The following is a 15,122-nucleotide window of genomic DNA, read 5'->3' as shown; positions in this document are numbered from 1 at the left end:
ACATTTTTCTCAATGACAACTGCCCAAGAAGAGAACATAAAAAAAATGGGTCTCCTTTGAGGACGTTCCAGCTTTGGAACCTCAAGCTTCTCAGGGACCAGCAGGGACTGTGCCTTACGGCAGAGGAGACTTTCTAACTCCACGATGAGGTGAGTGCCAGGCTTGGCCGGGCTCCTTCTCTTATGGAAGCCAATGCTTTGGCAATTAACTCTGCCAATCACAGCTGGCAGCTGTTCAGACACCACACATGCAGAGCGCTGCTGCTGCTGCTGCTGCTGCTGCTGGCAACCCTGGGAACCAGACCTCACCCCCTCCCTCCCTCCCTCCGAGCAGCCTTGGCTGCGCTCCCTCCCGGGGCGGCTGCTGCTGCTGCTCTGGCCACTAACCGTGTGCAGTGTTGCAGACGGGCCACATAGGAGGCTATCAGCGCATGCTCATCGGCCAAGGGATGGGGCATGTCCTGGCTACACTGTAACCTGGGAACGGTGGAGGCAAAGACAGCAAGGGTGACATGGGCACAGGGGGGGGAGAAATGAACATGGGTTAAAACCAGCAAACGTAAAAGAAGAAGAGACAAAACAAATCACGATAAGGAAAACAATAAAACCACAATGCATAATGGAATAACGGTGTTAGGTCATGGAGAACCGGCCCCACCACTCCATAGCGGTCTTTTCTGTTTCCGATCTGGTTGACTGAAACATGTCCTGGAGGGGGAACCCTGCTCCCCAAGTTCTGCCCAGGTTGTGGGCTCTGGGATAGAATTACTCTCTAGGAAAAGCCCTCTGGCAGAAAAAAAAAAAACTAAGCACAGTCAATCCACTTATTACTGAGTGGCACCCTAATGGTACGCTCTTACGTCTCTTTTCTACACTTAAGAATTTCCAGTGTTACTGCACGCTACCCGCCAGCTGAGGTATCTCTCTATTCTATGGAGAAGCGAGTGTCCTCACAGAACCAGCGCCTGGACGGACGCCTCAGAATTGCATCTAACAGTACGACAGGACAGCGAGCCTCTGGAAGATCGGCAAGCTAGGACCTTAAAACCCACCACCACCTTTTGTCTACTCAGTGATGGCATGGCGGAGTAATCTAACGACTGCCCTCCAGGCACCCATCGCCAAACCTGAACAAACCTCACCACTCAATCAATCTTGTTTACGCTAGCCCTCCTTTCCCAATTTTATTGTTTTATAATTGCGTTCATTCATTTCTCGGGTGGTGGTGCGTACGTGGACATGGTGCATACGTGGACACGGTGCATACGTGGAGGTCAGAGAGTCGGTCTCCTCTCCCACAGGTGGGTTCCAGGTATCAAGGTATCCAGGTAATCAGGTTTGGCAGCTTTCCCCCCACTGGGCCACCTTGCAGGCCCCTTTCTCCCGAGTCACCTTTTTCCTGTCCTAAGGTGCCCGAGGCACCTAGATCTAATCATAATTAGACGTCAGGCAACCTTTTACCCGGGGAACCCCTGTGAGATAGTGAAAATGTCTCATGGGACCTCGATGCTACTACATCTAGTAATTTTGGCATTGTTCTAATGTCTGAAGCCCATTTGAAAGACTTTCAGATCTTACAAAATGTCCTTTTCAGTAAAAAGAAAAAAATCATCATTCAAAGTAGGTTCCCACTATATTTGGTTGATATGTCTCTTTCACGTTTGTGTTTGATTGACACATTTCTGTTTTCAATCCAGAGTGGTTCTCTCTTTCCCCTGCTTCTTTCATATGTTTGTGAAGAAGCCAAGATACCTCATGGAATACTCTAGGTTCCATTGGTTGTTTTCTCTGGAGTTTGTTTGCTTTTCTATTCTCTGTGATTACATCTAGAGGCTTAAGGTTTTGCTCATTTGTTTTGAGAAAAGACAAGAATTTGGTGGTCTCTTCATTCTTCAGCAACATTCAAGATGACATCTACTACAGACTTACAGATGATATTATTGGCCATACTGCTCCACTGTGCCCTGCCCCCTCCATCAACCTTTTATCTTATGGTTTTAGTGTGTGTGTGTGTGTGTGTATCAAGGTCTGACTATGCAGCCCCGACTTGCCTAGAACTCAATATGTAGACCAGGCTGGCCTTGAACTCAGAGCTCCACCTGCCTCTGCCTCCCGGGTGCTGAGATTACAGATGTGCACTACCACACCTGGAAGTTCCTAGCATTTAAAAAAATATTTTATTTCTTTTTTTAATTACGTGTAAATGTGTATTTGTGCAAGCATGAGTTTGTGTACATCAGGGTGGTGCCTCTGGAGGCGAAAAAGAGGGTACTGAATCTCCTGGAGCTGGAGTGACGGCAGCTGTTAGCTGACCAATGTGGGCTAGTTGGTCTACAAGCCGCCAGCGGAGTCTTTTGTCTCTGCCTCTGATCGTATACTAGGTGTGTTGGGGTTACAAATACGCCCCATTCTATCTGGCTTCCTCATGGATCCCAGGGACGCTTGTACAGCAAGTGCTTTTTGCCCACTGACCCATCTTTTCGGCCTTGAATTTCCTTTTTTTTTTTTTTTAAAGCATGTGATGGTTTAAATGAGAAATGCCCCCCATGGTCTCAGGCCTTTGAACACTTGGTCCCCAGTTGGTGGTGATGTTTGGTGAGGTTTAGGTGGTGAAACTGAAGAAAGTATGTCGCTGGGGACAGGCTTTAATAGTAAAAGCCTCTCACCACTTCCAGCCTGCTCTCTCTGCCCCATGCCTGCATTTGAAGATAGGCGCTCTCAGCTTCCTGTGCCAGCCACCAAGCCGGCTGCTTGCTGCTCTGCCTCCCTGCCACGATGGATTCTTAACCCTCTGAAGCTATAAGCCAAACCTCTTACATAATAATTACCTGGGTTACGGTGTTTTGTCACAGCCAACAGGAAAGTATCAAATACAGTGTATGTGTAGATGTGTGTGTGTGTGTGTGTGTGTGTGTGTGTGTGTGTGTGTGAGGTCAGAGGACAACCTCGTGGTTAGTTCTTTCTTTCCACCATGTGGGTCCCAGAGATGGAACTGGTTGTCAGGTTTGGTGGCCTAAGCCTTTCCCTGCTGAGCCACCTCAATGGCCCCACTTTTTCAGACATGGTCTCATACACCTCATCTTGGTCTCAAACTTGATAAGTGGCTAAGGCTAGTGATGAACTCTTTTTTTTTTTTTTTTTCTTTTCATGAAACAGGGTTTATTTCTCTGTGTAACTGTGGCTGTCCTGGAACTCCCTCTATAGACCAGGCTGGCGTTGAACCCAGAGGTCAGCCTGCCTCTGCCTCCCAAGTGCAGGGATTAAAGGAGTGTGCCACCATGCTGGTGTTGAACTCTTGATCACCCTGCCTTCACATCCCAAATGCTGGGATTAGAAATATGTGCCAAACATACTCAGGCATGATTATTTCTTTAGACCTAATTAATTACTGACAGCAACTGAATCAGCTTCTACTCTAGTGGAGGAGATGAAGAGTAACCATTTCCAAAGAATCACTCCTTTTGTGCATGCACATACACGTGTGGGCACAAGGGTGCCATGGCGAGTGTGGAGGTCAGAGGTCAACTCAGTGACACCGGTTCTCTCCTCCCACCATGTGGGTTCCGAGGGTGGAACTCAGGCTGGGCAGCAAGCACTCTCACTCACTGAGCCATCTCGCTAGCCCACGAGTAATAATTTTACAGTATAATCACACGATGATGATAAATACTGGGCAGAAAATAGAATGTGAAACGGGGAGTTTTAGATGTTTGGATTAGACGGCGACACTATGACAAGAAGTTAAGACAATGACGTCAGTCTTGCAACTCTTTAGTTTCTATTCAGAGTGCTAGACATTGAGGGGACTGACCTCCAAGGAAGGCTAAAAGCATCAAGTGACCTCTAATGCACGGGTGGACAATTATTCACTAACACTGTCTGCCTCGGTGGAAGCAGTCCTCCCAATTACTAAGGACCAGCGGCTCCGAGGAAAATGTCTATTACACTCTTGGTTTGAGAGCGTTCAGACACTCAGCCATACCCCTCCTTCCCATTACCAGGCCCATGGGCGTGCTGAAGTGAAGTAATAGTAAGAGTCATCTCCATATTTGAGATTCTAAATAATTTCACAGGGGTCAAATTTTGTACCTTTGATCCCCCACCCGCACCCCGCTGCAATAATCAGAAGATACTATTAATGAAACAGATGCGAGGGGCCTCCGAAACCTGCTGTAATTGGAGGTCATTATCTCCTGTGTTGAATTCAATAATGAACCATAACAGACTGATTTCCAGAGTTCTATTTCTTGGCTATGGTATTCCAGAGTCTAATAAGAGCAGTGTGTCTTTAGAAATACAGCGTATCATCTCAGCATCCTTACTCTAAATTCACAAAGTTAAAGTGGCTACTTTTCTCAAAAGGCCAGGTACTGAATATTTTAGGCTCTGGAGGCCATGGGGGTCTTTGTTATAACTGTTCAGTTGCCATTGTGGAGGAAGCAGCCATGGACAACATGTAGTCAAATGGACACGGCTGTGTGGCAATACAATAAAACTTTATTAACAAAGCCAGGCTGTTACTTGCAGGGTATACAGTTTGCAGTCTATATGGTGGCTGAAAAGTAGTCTAAGGCTAGGCACATCTCACTCACTATGCCAACATCTCTGCAAGGTTTGGAAGTCTGTTTTCTAGTTTCAAATTTGGGTCAATATTAGGAACCAGAGAAGCCCAGAGCCACACTGACTGGTTTGGCTAACGTTTAAACCTTCTTACACTCCAACTATGTTCCAGAGTCCTCAGAGCCCTGGACGAATTTTAGGTGTCCCTAGGGATGCACTGTGATGTTAGTGAGAGACTAAGAACGGTAGTTACACTCTTTCCACGGTGACACAGTCCAGGGAAGAGAAACTCTGGAATTACCATGTTCTATTTCCTGGTAACCCACACTACCCCAGGATCGACTGCAAGGTGCTCCATATCTAACAGGGCCATTCCAAGCTACAACATATGATTTGCATTGTTCCTGCCAGGCTCGTGGTTATACACACGGCCACACAGGTCTCAGGTGCTTTCCGATTTGGTCTAAGTTTGGAGGGAATATGGTAAAACATACTAGACAATTGCCCTACAAAATGAATGAAGGCCAATCCACAAGAACAGGTCAGAGAGCCACAGGAAGTAACTGGTCAAAGTGAGAAAGAGAGAGTCATATAGGAAACAAGGTAATAAAAACGAGCTAAATCGAAAGTCAAATGCAGCCCAGCAGGGAAAGGTGCTCACTGGCAAGCCCGATGATACTAGAACTTGACCCCTGGGACCCACATGACAGACGGAGAGAACAAATCCCCACAGGCTGTCCTTTGGCCTGCATATGCCTCCCTCTCCCAAACACATAGAAACATATTACAAGTTATTGGTTTTTTGCAGGGGGAGCTTGAGACAAATTCTCTTTATATACTCTTAGCTGACATAGAGCACTATATATAGACCAGGCTGGCCTCAAACTCACAGAGATCTACCTGCCTCTGCCTCCTGAGTGCTGGGGTTAAAGGTGTGAACCTCCACACCTGGCTAAAAATATAATACAAATTTCAAAAGTGCATATCAAATAAAATTTTTTGTTTGCTTTGAGACTGGTTCTCACTATGTATAGCTCTGATTGTCCTGGAACTCACTATGTAGACCAGGCTGGCCTTGAACTCACAGAGATCTGCCTGCTTCTGCCTCCCAAGCGCTGGGATTAAGCCACTATGCCCAGCTTCAAATAAATAATTTAAAAAAAAAAGAGTCAAATGCAAAAGAAAGCAACTACTGGTATGTACACTGAATTGGTGAATTTAATTACATTTAAACTATAACTCCATAAAGATCAAAATAGTGATGTGGTGACTGCTTGTAGGAGCAGAACAGAAAAGAGCTAAGTGGAGCTGCTCTTCACTGGGAGGAGGTGATGAGGAGGAAGAGGTTCCAGAGGGAAGGGTAGCTCAGGCACACACGTCTGGAGCTTGAGATACCTGCGACACAGCCCAGTGTTTCTGAGTGGAACTTGGGAAAATGATGTGGTTGGGAATTAAGATGTGGAATCACTAAGGGGAGCAAGCAACAGGAGGCACAGAGCAGAGACCCGAAGAACCCCAGCACACAAGGAACCGTAGAGCTACAAGAACTTAGAGCTGGGGAAGGAAGGGAGGAGGAAGAGATCAAACTTCAGCTACACAGGAATCTAGATCATAACAAAAAACTCAGTTCCTCGGAAACTTGGTTATTGTTTTCCTCTTTCGTCTTCTAAATACAAGACGAGGAGGGAAAAAGACCCTTGGGTCAAATGGAACGAAGCACTTCTAAGAAGACACGTCACACAGCTCCGTTAGCAATGCCATCTAATATGCAGCGGCTTCTAACTGCAGAGCCGAAGACAATCCGCTGGCTCCTTCCAGCACTCAGATTCAGAGAAATGTTAGCATTTTGTTAGAGCCGGGGAAACCTGGCCCCTGTCAAAGGGGCTGGAAGACATCCAGGGGGAGTCTAATTAAAACACAAATACCCAGGGACCGGGGGATTACTCCTCGGTTAAGAACACCTGCTGCTTTTGCAGAGGACTCAGGTCCAATTCCTCGCACCCACACAGGGGCTCACAACTCTTCCTGTAACCCCAGTGCCAGGATACCTGACACCATCTTCTTCTCTTCAGTCATTACACACACGTGTGGTTTACACACACACAGGCAAAACACTGATACATGCCAAATAAAATTTAAACACCTTAAAAAACAACAACAACAACAACAGAACTCCTCCCACCCCCCCCCCAAAAAAAACCAAACCCAAAACTCTCATGCCAAATAACCAGAATACCCAATGACTTCATCAGGAAAGCCCTTCTGGAGATGGAGACAGGGTAGGGGCACACTGAAAACAGCAGGGTAGAGTTCTGGTAGGAGGCAGTGGCTGCGGATCACCCTTGGTCAAGGGTCATCCATCCCTCTATGGCAAAATGTACAATAAGAACACTCATCAGTGTACTGCAACAGTCGTTTCCAAACGCTGAGATTCCAAGATCTGAAAGGCAAAAAAATGCCGCTCTCGTCTATGACACTGTAAGTAGTCCTGTGGGCAAATCGAGCTGCTTTTTTCCTGTCACTAAAAGAAACACAGTGTCAGGGCACTAGTGTGGGAGAGGTGGGTTGACAGAATGTCCCCGTCTGGATTATGTCTTCTCTTCCTTTCAGATTCATTTTTGTTTTGTGCAGGGAGAGTGTATAAGGAACATGGGCATGTGTGTGGGTCGGTACATATCCCCGCGGTGTGCGTGTGCGTGCGTGCGTGTGTGTGTGTGTGTGTGTGTGTGTGTGTGTGTGTGTACATACCCACGGTGTGTGTGTGTGTGTACATACACGCAGTGTGCATGTGTGCGTGTGTGCTGGTGGGTACACATACCTGCGGGGTGTGTGTGTGTGTGTGTGTGTGTGTGTGTACACACACCTGTGGTGTGCATGTGTGCGTGCATGTGTGTGTGTGTGTGTGTGAGTGTACATACCCGCAGTGTGCATGTGTGCGTGTATGGGGGTAGGTACACATACCTGCGGTGTGTGTGTGTGTGTGTGTGTGTACACACCTCTAGTGTGCGTGTGTGCGTGTACACATACCCACGGTGTGCGTGTGTGCGTGTGTGCTGGTGGGTACACATACCTGCAGGGTGTGTGTGTGTGTACACACACCTGCGGTGTGCATGTGTGCGTGTGGGGGTGGGTACACATACCTGCAGGGTGTATGTGTGTACACACACCTGCAGTGTGCGTGTGTGCGTGCGTGTGTGTGGGTACACATACCTGTGGGGTGTGTGTGTGTGTGTGTGTGTGTGTGTGTGTACATGCCTGCGGTGTGCATGTGCGTGTGTGGGTACACATGCAGTGTGCGTGTGTGCGTGCGTGTGTGCGTGTGTGTGTGCGTGCGTGTGTGTGTGTGTGTGTGTGTGTGTGTGTGTGTGTGGGTACACATACCTGTGGTATGTGTGTGTGTGTGTGTGTGTGTGTGTGTGTGTGTGTGTAGGCCAGAGGACGATGTCTGGTGTCCGGCTCTACTATTCTCTATTTTCTGCCTTACTCCTTTGAGACAGCCTCCTCCTGACCTAGAGCCAAGTTGGTAGCTAACAAGCCCCAGTGAGCCTCCTGTCCCCGCCCCAGCCCCCAGCAGTGCTGGAGTTACACACGGCCACACCTGGCTTGTTAACGAGGCTGCTGGGATCCTACCTTAGGTCCTCACGCTTGCTCAGCAAGGGCTATTCCACACCAAGCCATCTCCCCAACCTCGATCTCTTCGTGAAGGACCAAACGTGGAGAAGGGTGAAAGGGGCTAGAGAGAGGGACATCTTTTTGATTCACTGCCTCTGGGTCCTTACTGCAACGTAAGCCAACCAGGACAAATGATGCTGTCCAATAAGAACCCGTGGAGAAAGACAAACGGGCCAAATGACCTGTCAGGTCCTCCGCAAACCTGCACCAGCCAGGTGACAGAGAATGGCATCTCAGCCCTGTCAACACCGCTCACCTTCCCTGATGAAACGGTGAGGTGCCGTTTTCTCAGAGTCTGCCAAATGACTTTACCTCACACTGACCACAGCAAAAACCTTTGCCAATGAAGATCACAACAAAGGAAAAAGAAACAAAACATATCTCTTTCTTTTCCACATGCACCAGCCATAGGCAGTTTTTTTGTTTTGTTTTGTTTTCGAGACAGGGTTTCTCTGTGTAGTTTTGGTGCCTGTCCTGAATCTCGCTGTGTAGCCCAGGCTGGCCTCGAACTCACTGAGATCCGCCTGGCTCTGCCTCCTGAGTGCTGGGATTAAAGGCGTGCGCCATTGCCGCCCCATATGCAGGTTTTTAACCACTCATTAATTAAAATGAAATTAAAGCGATCTCCTATGTCACATCAGCCCTAGTCTAAGTTCTTAATAGGCACGTTTGACTAGTGGCTGCTCTACGGTTAGCGTGAAGGATGGAAGTATGGCTAGCCTGGGGATGGTATTATCACAAGCTGGAGAAAAACGTGCAACTGTAAGGTTCTTTTTAGGATGGTAACACCATCAGACTCAAGTCTCAAAAGAAAACCAAATCCCTCTGATGGCAAAGAAAGGACTAAGTGGAGGCTGAGGTGGAGACACAAGTTCCATGAAAGATAAACGGGGCCACAGCCCTGACTTACTCTCAATATGCTTCACTAGCTAAAGCAGGCTGGGATGTTTTGATAGTTTGCTATTGAAAATAATCCCAGCACTCAGGAGGCAGAGGCAGGTAGATCTCTGTGAGATCGAGGCCAGCCTGGTCTACAGGGTGAGTTCCAGGACAGCCAGGGCTACAGAGAAACCCTGTCTCAGAAATACTGCTACCTCCAAAAAAAAAAAAAAAAGGCTGACCCATCTCTGGGTAAGCACAGAAAGCCTGGGTGGGATGAGAGGGGACTCAGCACCACTACAGGATCTTCCCTTGGTGTGGAAAGCTGAGGCAGAGCACAAACGCCCAAGAGCAGCAGCCCTGAGGCGGCTCCTCAGGAGGAGGCAAGGAAAGAGTGAACAACAAGCCCACAGAGCATATGAAAACTGTGTTAAAAAAAATGTGTATGTCGGGGCGGGGCGGAGCTGAGAATGTAGCTCAGTTTGTAGAGCACTCACATAATACATATGAAGCCCTGGCTTCATACCCTAGCCCTGCGTAAACTGGGCATGAAGGTGCATAACTGAATTCTCAGCACGTGGGTGGTGGAGCTCCAGGAGCTCAGTATCATCCCTAGCTGTGGAGTTTGAGGCCAGCTTGGGCTACATGAGACCATCTCAAAAAACCAAACCAACCAATGAATGAAACAGGCATTACAGTGGGGTGGGGGGGGTGGGGGACGGGGGAGATCATAATTAGAGAAAAGCAGAGACAATGTCAGGAACAAAGGGAGGGAGAAACGCGCGTGCGTGCGTGCGTGCGTGCGTGCGTGCGTGTGTGTGTGTGTGTGTGTGTGTGTGTGTGTGTAGCTTCCACAGGTCATCTGCTGGATCTAAGCATTGGCATGCCCTTTGCTGGGAGAGGGAGAATTAGGTACTAAGAACACCATGGTGTCCCATAGGCACCTCTAACTCAAAATAAGCGTGCTGGCTTCTTGCCCCAGTTTCCTCCTGTGTTTGACCAACCAACGTTACCTTAATGAAAGCCAGGAAGGGACCCAGAACATTATCTTTCCTCTTCCTCGGCCGCCCGATTTACAGAATCCCCAGAGCCTGGCATCCACACGCACCACCCCAGAGCCTCTGGGCTGGAACTGAACAATGAGCAGTAATCCACCCTAGTTCCTTTCACACTGTACTGCCATGACCTGTTCAGATGTGATGCCGGCCTCAGTCCACCAAGAGGAGGAAAGGACCTGCTACTCTGCTTCTCTCTGCTTCAAGTTTTCAATATTATGTTTGCAAATATCTGTCTGGAAATATTCAAGTTTTCTGTTTGTACCAGTCTGAGTTAGAACTGGTAAAAAAAAAAAAAAGTCCACCTTAAATCTTACATGGAAATGGAATCTAATCCCAACCCAGAAGAGGCTGAAAACTGGCAGACTGCCCAGGCCCAGGACGGCTTTGGGTGCCTGCCAACACTGAGGGCCCTGCAGTTTCTTCCGATAATGTGTTAATTTTTAATTACTATGCTTTTCTATCTTTCAAAAGAAGACTGGACAAAAAAAAAACCATAATTCCTGTGTTGACGTGGAGGGCTTCTCATGAAGAATGCAAACCAGCCAGTTGTTTCCTGCACCCTTCACTAATTCCTGCTTTTTAATCAGACTCCATTTTCCTCTTTTTATAGCTGGGAAGCCACTCAGTGGGCCGAGGCCACATTTATGGCTACTCTCTGGCTTAGCCAATTCCAGTTTGCCTCCTTTCACCGTTTCCCCCCACATCTCTCTTGCTCTTCATCTAAAAAGCCAGCAGACTGTGGTTTTCCCCGTTCTACTGGATTCTGAGGATGACCCAGTGAGCTCTCCCGGTCAGCAAGCCACCTAGGCGCTATCACAGCGTAGCCTACCTCGAAACTTCCCATAGTTCAGGAATAGTATTTTACTGTGGTGCTTTCTGGTATGTAAAAACTTTTCCCTCTTGTGAAGTCTATGTCGAAGTAAGAAAGTTCTAAGTGATGATACCTTGCCCTTACCCAGGGTTCCTAGCAAACGGTGACTTCCCATGGAGGTGTACAACATTCTTCAAGAATCCCCCCTACTGCCCCAGACTGGAGGTCAAACCCAGGGCCCCATACATGCTGGTCAGATGCTCTACCACGGAGCTACACCTCTGGTCTCATTTTCTCTAGTCTGCTCCTTCAAAACCACGCATTCACTTGCTTGGCTACTTCTACAATCTACTGCTTCCTCTTATAGCTAGCTTTTCTTTGTAGTTCTTATTTATTTGTCTGTTTTGAGACAGGGTCTCTCTAAGGAGGAGCTCTGGCTGGCCTGAAATTCTCTATGTACAGATCTGCCTACCTCAGCCCCGCAAGTGCTGGGATTAAAGGCTTGCTTCACCGCATCTGGGTCTGTAGTTTGTGGTGGTGTTTCAGAAAGAACTACAGGCAGGTGTGACTTAATATACCATGTCATCTGTTGGCTTCCATTCCTTCCTTTTCTAATCGGGAACCATCATATTTGCAGATCTTTGGGGGGGTTAGTTTTTTGTTTTTTTTTTTTTTTGTTTTTTTTTCTTGAGACTCATGTAGCCAAGACTGGCCTTGAACTTCCAATCCCCCTGACTTTGCCTCCTGAGTGCTGAGATAACAGGCATGAAGCACCATGCTCAGTCTATTTGCAGACCTTTACCTCCATGCAAGTATTTAAATGTATCACTTAGAGAAAAAAGAGTTTATTATTTGGTCCACGGCTTAAAGGACTGAAGAGTAACAAAAGACACTCAGATCTGATGTGGACCAATGGCTTCAACCTAGATATCCTCAACCTGGCGCTTTCCACAGGAGGCAGAAAGGGCCCAGGAAAGAAAGGCGTGACAGCATCTATAGTAACACAGAGAGCTGCCTTACGGGAGAGAAATCGTGGGAGTAGAAGCAGGTCTGAGAAGGTGTGTGTATGTGGGTGTGGGTGCAATGTGTGCACATATGAACATAGCTTCATCGTTTCCTGTCCCGGGGCCTTGTCATTTCTTGACAACATGGCCTTATTATTTAAAGAGAGAGCAAGAGAAATGCCCCTATACTTGTTTTGATGATGCAGCTCTCAAGGGCATAGCCTATTCCATATGCCCACGACAGGCAGGAACACAGTCTAGGCCCCAGGAATCCTCTCCTGCACTTTTAAATCACAGGGTAGAAAAGCATAGTCCCTGGAGGGCCCTGGCTGTGGTGTGCACTGGAACCCCAGGAATATTGGGAGTATCTGTTCCAGTGGGGTGTGTGTGTCTGTCTGCCAACTACAGGAAAAGTGCTGATGTCTCTGAGAGAAGGAGTTAAGTGATAGGTAATGTCCTCTGCTGGTGATCAATGTAGAGTCCAGCCTCCCTCTCTACCTTTGCCTGTGCGTTGTGGGTCTGTAACTGTTAAAGTTATGGTGTAATGCCTGTATTACCAGCACTTGGGAGGCAGAGACAGATGTTCAGGTGTGAAGCTAACCTGGGCTAAAGTGTGTTCAAGGTCAGCAAGGGCTACAGTATGAGACCTGTTTCCAAAAAACAAACAAACACACAAACAAACAAACAAAAACAAGAAAATATAAGAAGTTACAAATGTACAAAACAAAGTTTCATATTGACAGTTTTTGTTACTGTACAGTTACATGAAATTTCCACAGAACTGTGAGCACTGAATTAGTCACAAACAATTAAAGCTGAAACTTTAAAAGAGATTTGAAATAAAATACTAACTTTGTTTTCCAAAGCTATCTGGGTATCAGGGCAAGAGCTGCACACAGCTGAATCCACGTTCTGAGCCTTGAGGAAAAGGAAGGCTGGGTCACAACAGGGAAGAAAATGCACAGGGAAGAAGGGGATCAAACGTCTTCTGGTTTTGCTTTATTTATTTATTTTTTTAAAGTTTTCAAAGTTTTTCAAACTGTTTTAAAATGTGACATTCTAATGAATACAAAAAAAAATAAATTGAAAGAAACTATTTAGTTGAAGACAAAGACAAAATTTCTTTTTAGCTAAAGAAATATCCAGAGTTGTTCTTTTTTTTTTAAATTTATTGTGTGCCTGTGTGCATGTAAGTGTACATGTGTCTTGTGCGCATATAAAAGCAAGTGTGGCCAGGTGGTGGTGATGGTGCATGCCTTTAATTTCAGCACTTGGGAGGCAGGGGCAGGTGGATCTCTGTGAGCTCAAGGCCAGCCTGGTCTACAGAGTGAGTTCCAGGACACCCAGGGCTACACAGAGAGACCCTGTCTCAAAAAGACAAGCAAACATAAAGAGCAACTGTGTGTGCATGTGTTCGCTTGAGCAGAGGCTAGAAGAGTGCCCAGGAGTTCTCCATCACTCTCTTCCTGGTCCTTTGAGGCATGGTCTCTTCCCTGAACCTGGAGTTTGGGTTTCTGAGCTAGCTAGAAGACAGCAAGCTCCAGTGGGCCTTCTGTCTCAAGTCCTGAGGGTTCGAGTCACAGGTGTGTGCAGGCTACCTGGCTTGTAAGGGGGTGCTGAGATCCAAGCCTGGTCCTCATGATGATGTTAGTCATCTCTCCAGCTCCCTGATTTGGGGATATCACAAAGAGCAAACCCCTTGAGTAGAAACTTTTAGGAATATAATTAATTTGTAGCTGCTCACAAGACAACCAGAATCTTTCCCATTTAGAAAGTCATCTGCATCTTTTATTTTTGGCTAATAAAGCATTATTTTGACAACTCTAGCCAAAGCTGTTCATATCCACAATGCCTACTAGAGAAAGTAAAAGATAAGGTCATAGCTCAGTCGAAGAGTGCCTGTCTGGCATGCACGAGGCCCTGGTTCTGCTCTCCAGGACCACAAAGCCGGTGTGGTAGTGCAGGCACTCAAGAGGTGAATCAAAGCCAGCCTGGGATACATGAAACTTAATCTCAAAAAAGTACATTGGTTAATAAGAAGGAAGGAAGGAAGGAAAGGAAAGGAAAGGAAAGGAAAGGAAAGGAAAGGAAAGGAAAGGAAAGGAAAGGAAAGGAAAGGAAAGGAAAGAAAGAAAGAAAGAAAGAAAGAAAGAAAGAAAGAAAAGCCAAATTGCTTAAAATGTTCTATTTTTTTAAACATTTATTTATTTGAGTGTTCTGTCTCCATATTTGCCTGCATTACAAAAGAGGGCACCAGATCCCATTACAGATGGTTTTGAGCTACCATGTGGGTGCTGGGAATTGAACTCAGGACCTCTGGAAGAGCAGTCAGTGCTTTTAACCTCTGAGTCATTTCTCCAGCCCCAAATATTTTCCTACTTAAAAATTATTATTATTTTTTTACTACTACAGTACACATTTCCTGTCCGATCTGGTCTGATCTTTGTGCTGAGTTCTACAAGAAACTGCTTATTTCTGGAGAGTAGCACTATCCCTGCCTCAGGAGCACCAGACTTCATGATGGGAAGACATGCTTTCACAGGTCTGAGTACACTCAAGAACAGGAATAAAAAAGGCTAAGCCTTGAAGAAGTAAACATGCTCCCTGCAATTTAGACTCCTTGGTTACTAGAGCCACAAAAAGCCACATGTATAAACTATTACTACCCCTGTGACATCTCACAATGTCCGCTGGACATACACGAAATCCCCCAGGATCCGAACGGTACAGTGTCAGGGTAGGGCATCTTGTGCCCAAGTGGCTTCTCTTGAGCTGTGCTTCTCCAAGCTGCATAGCCCCGTTGGTTGCCATGGATACACTGCAATATCTGCTCTAGGACTAATTTCACACAGACCAAGGTGCCAGCTGAAATGCTGACTTTATATGTCTTAATCTGGAATATATTCTGCTGTCTGAACCAGCTCTAAGAAAACGGCAGAGATAATCATAGGACTGACACTGGTAGCTGGGACTTGGGGTTAAAACAGTAAGCCTAAGGTTTGTCTGTGAAAGTGGCTGTGGTTAATGTGGGTCCAGGGTCCCTTCTGTCAATCTTCCCAAACAATCAAACACTGTCAGAAAGACGTTGTCTTTCTGATGGCCTCTGGCAGCGACACTCACCGGTGGTCACTGCGTGCCC

The 15,122-nt window shown here is 46.8% G+C and overlaps 1 protein-coding gene across 1 annotated transcript in view; it reads right to left on the bottom strand.

The window, feature by feature from the left end:
* The window catches only part of Dtnb (dystrobrevin beta), a 204,364-nt gene that overhangs the window by 51,610 nt on the left and 137,632 nt on the right, over positions 1-15,122 (bottom strand). The window contains exon 11 of the mRNA XM_059248686.1: positions 387-476. Coding sequence (XP_059104669.1) covers positions 387-476 — 90 coding nt within the window. The remainder of the gene's footprint in view (positions 1-386; positions 477-15,122) is intronic.

The sequence above is a fragment of the Peromyscus eremicus genome, chromosome 22, assembly GCF_949786415.1.
Source record: "Peromyscus eremicus chromosome 22, PerEre_H2_v1, whole genome shotgun sequence".
Lineage (NCBI taxonomy): Eukaryota > Metazoa > Chordata > Mammalia > Rodentia > Cricetidae > Peromyscus > Peromyscus eremicus.
This window is presented reverse-complemented; position numbering and strand designations above follow the sequence as displayed.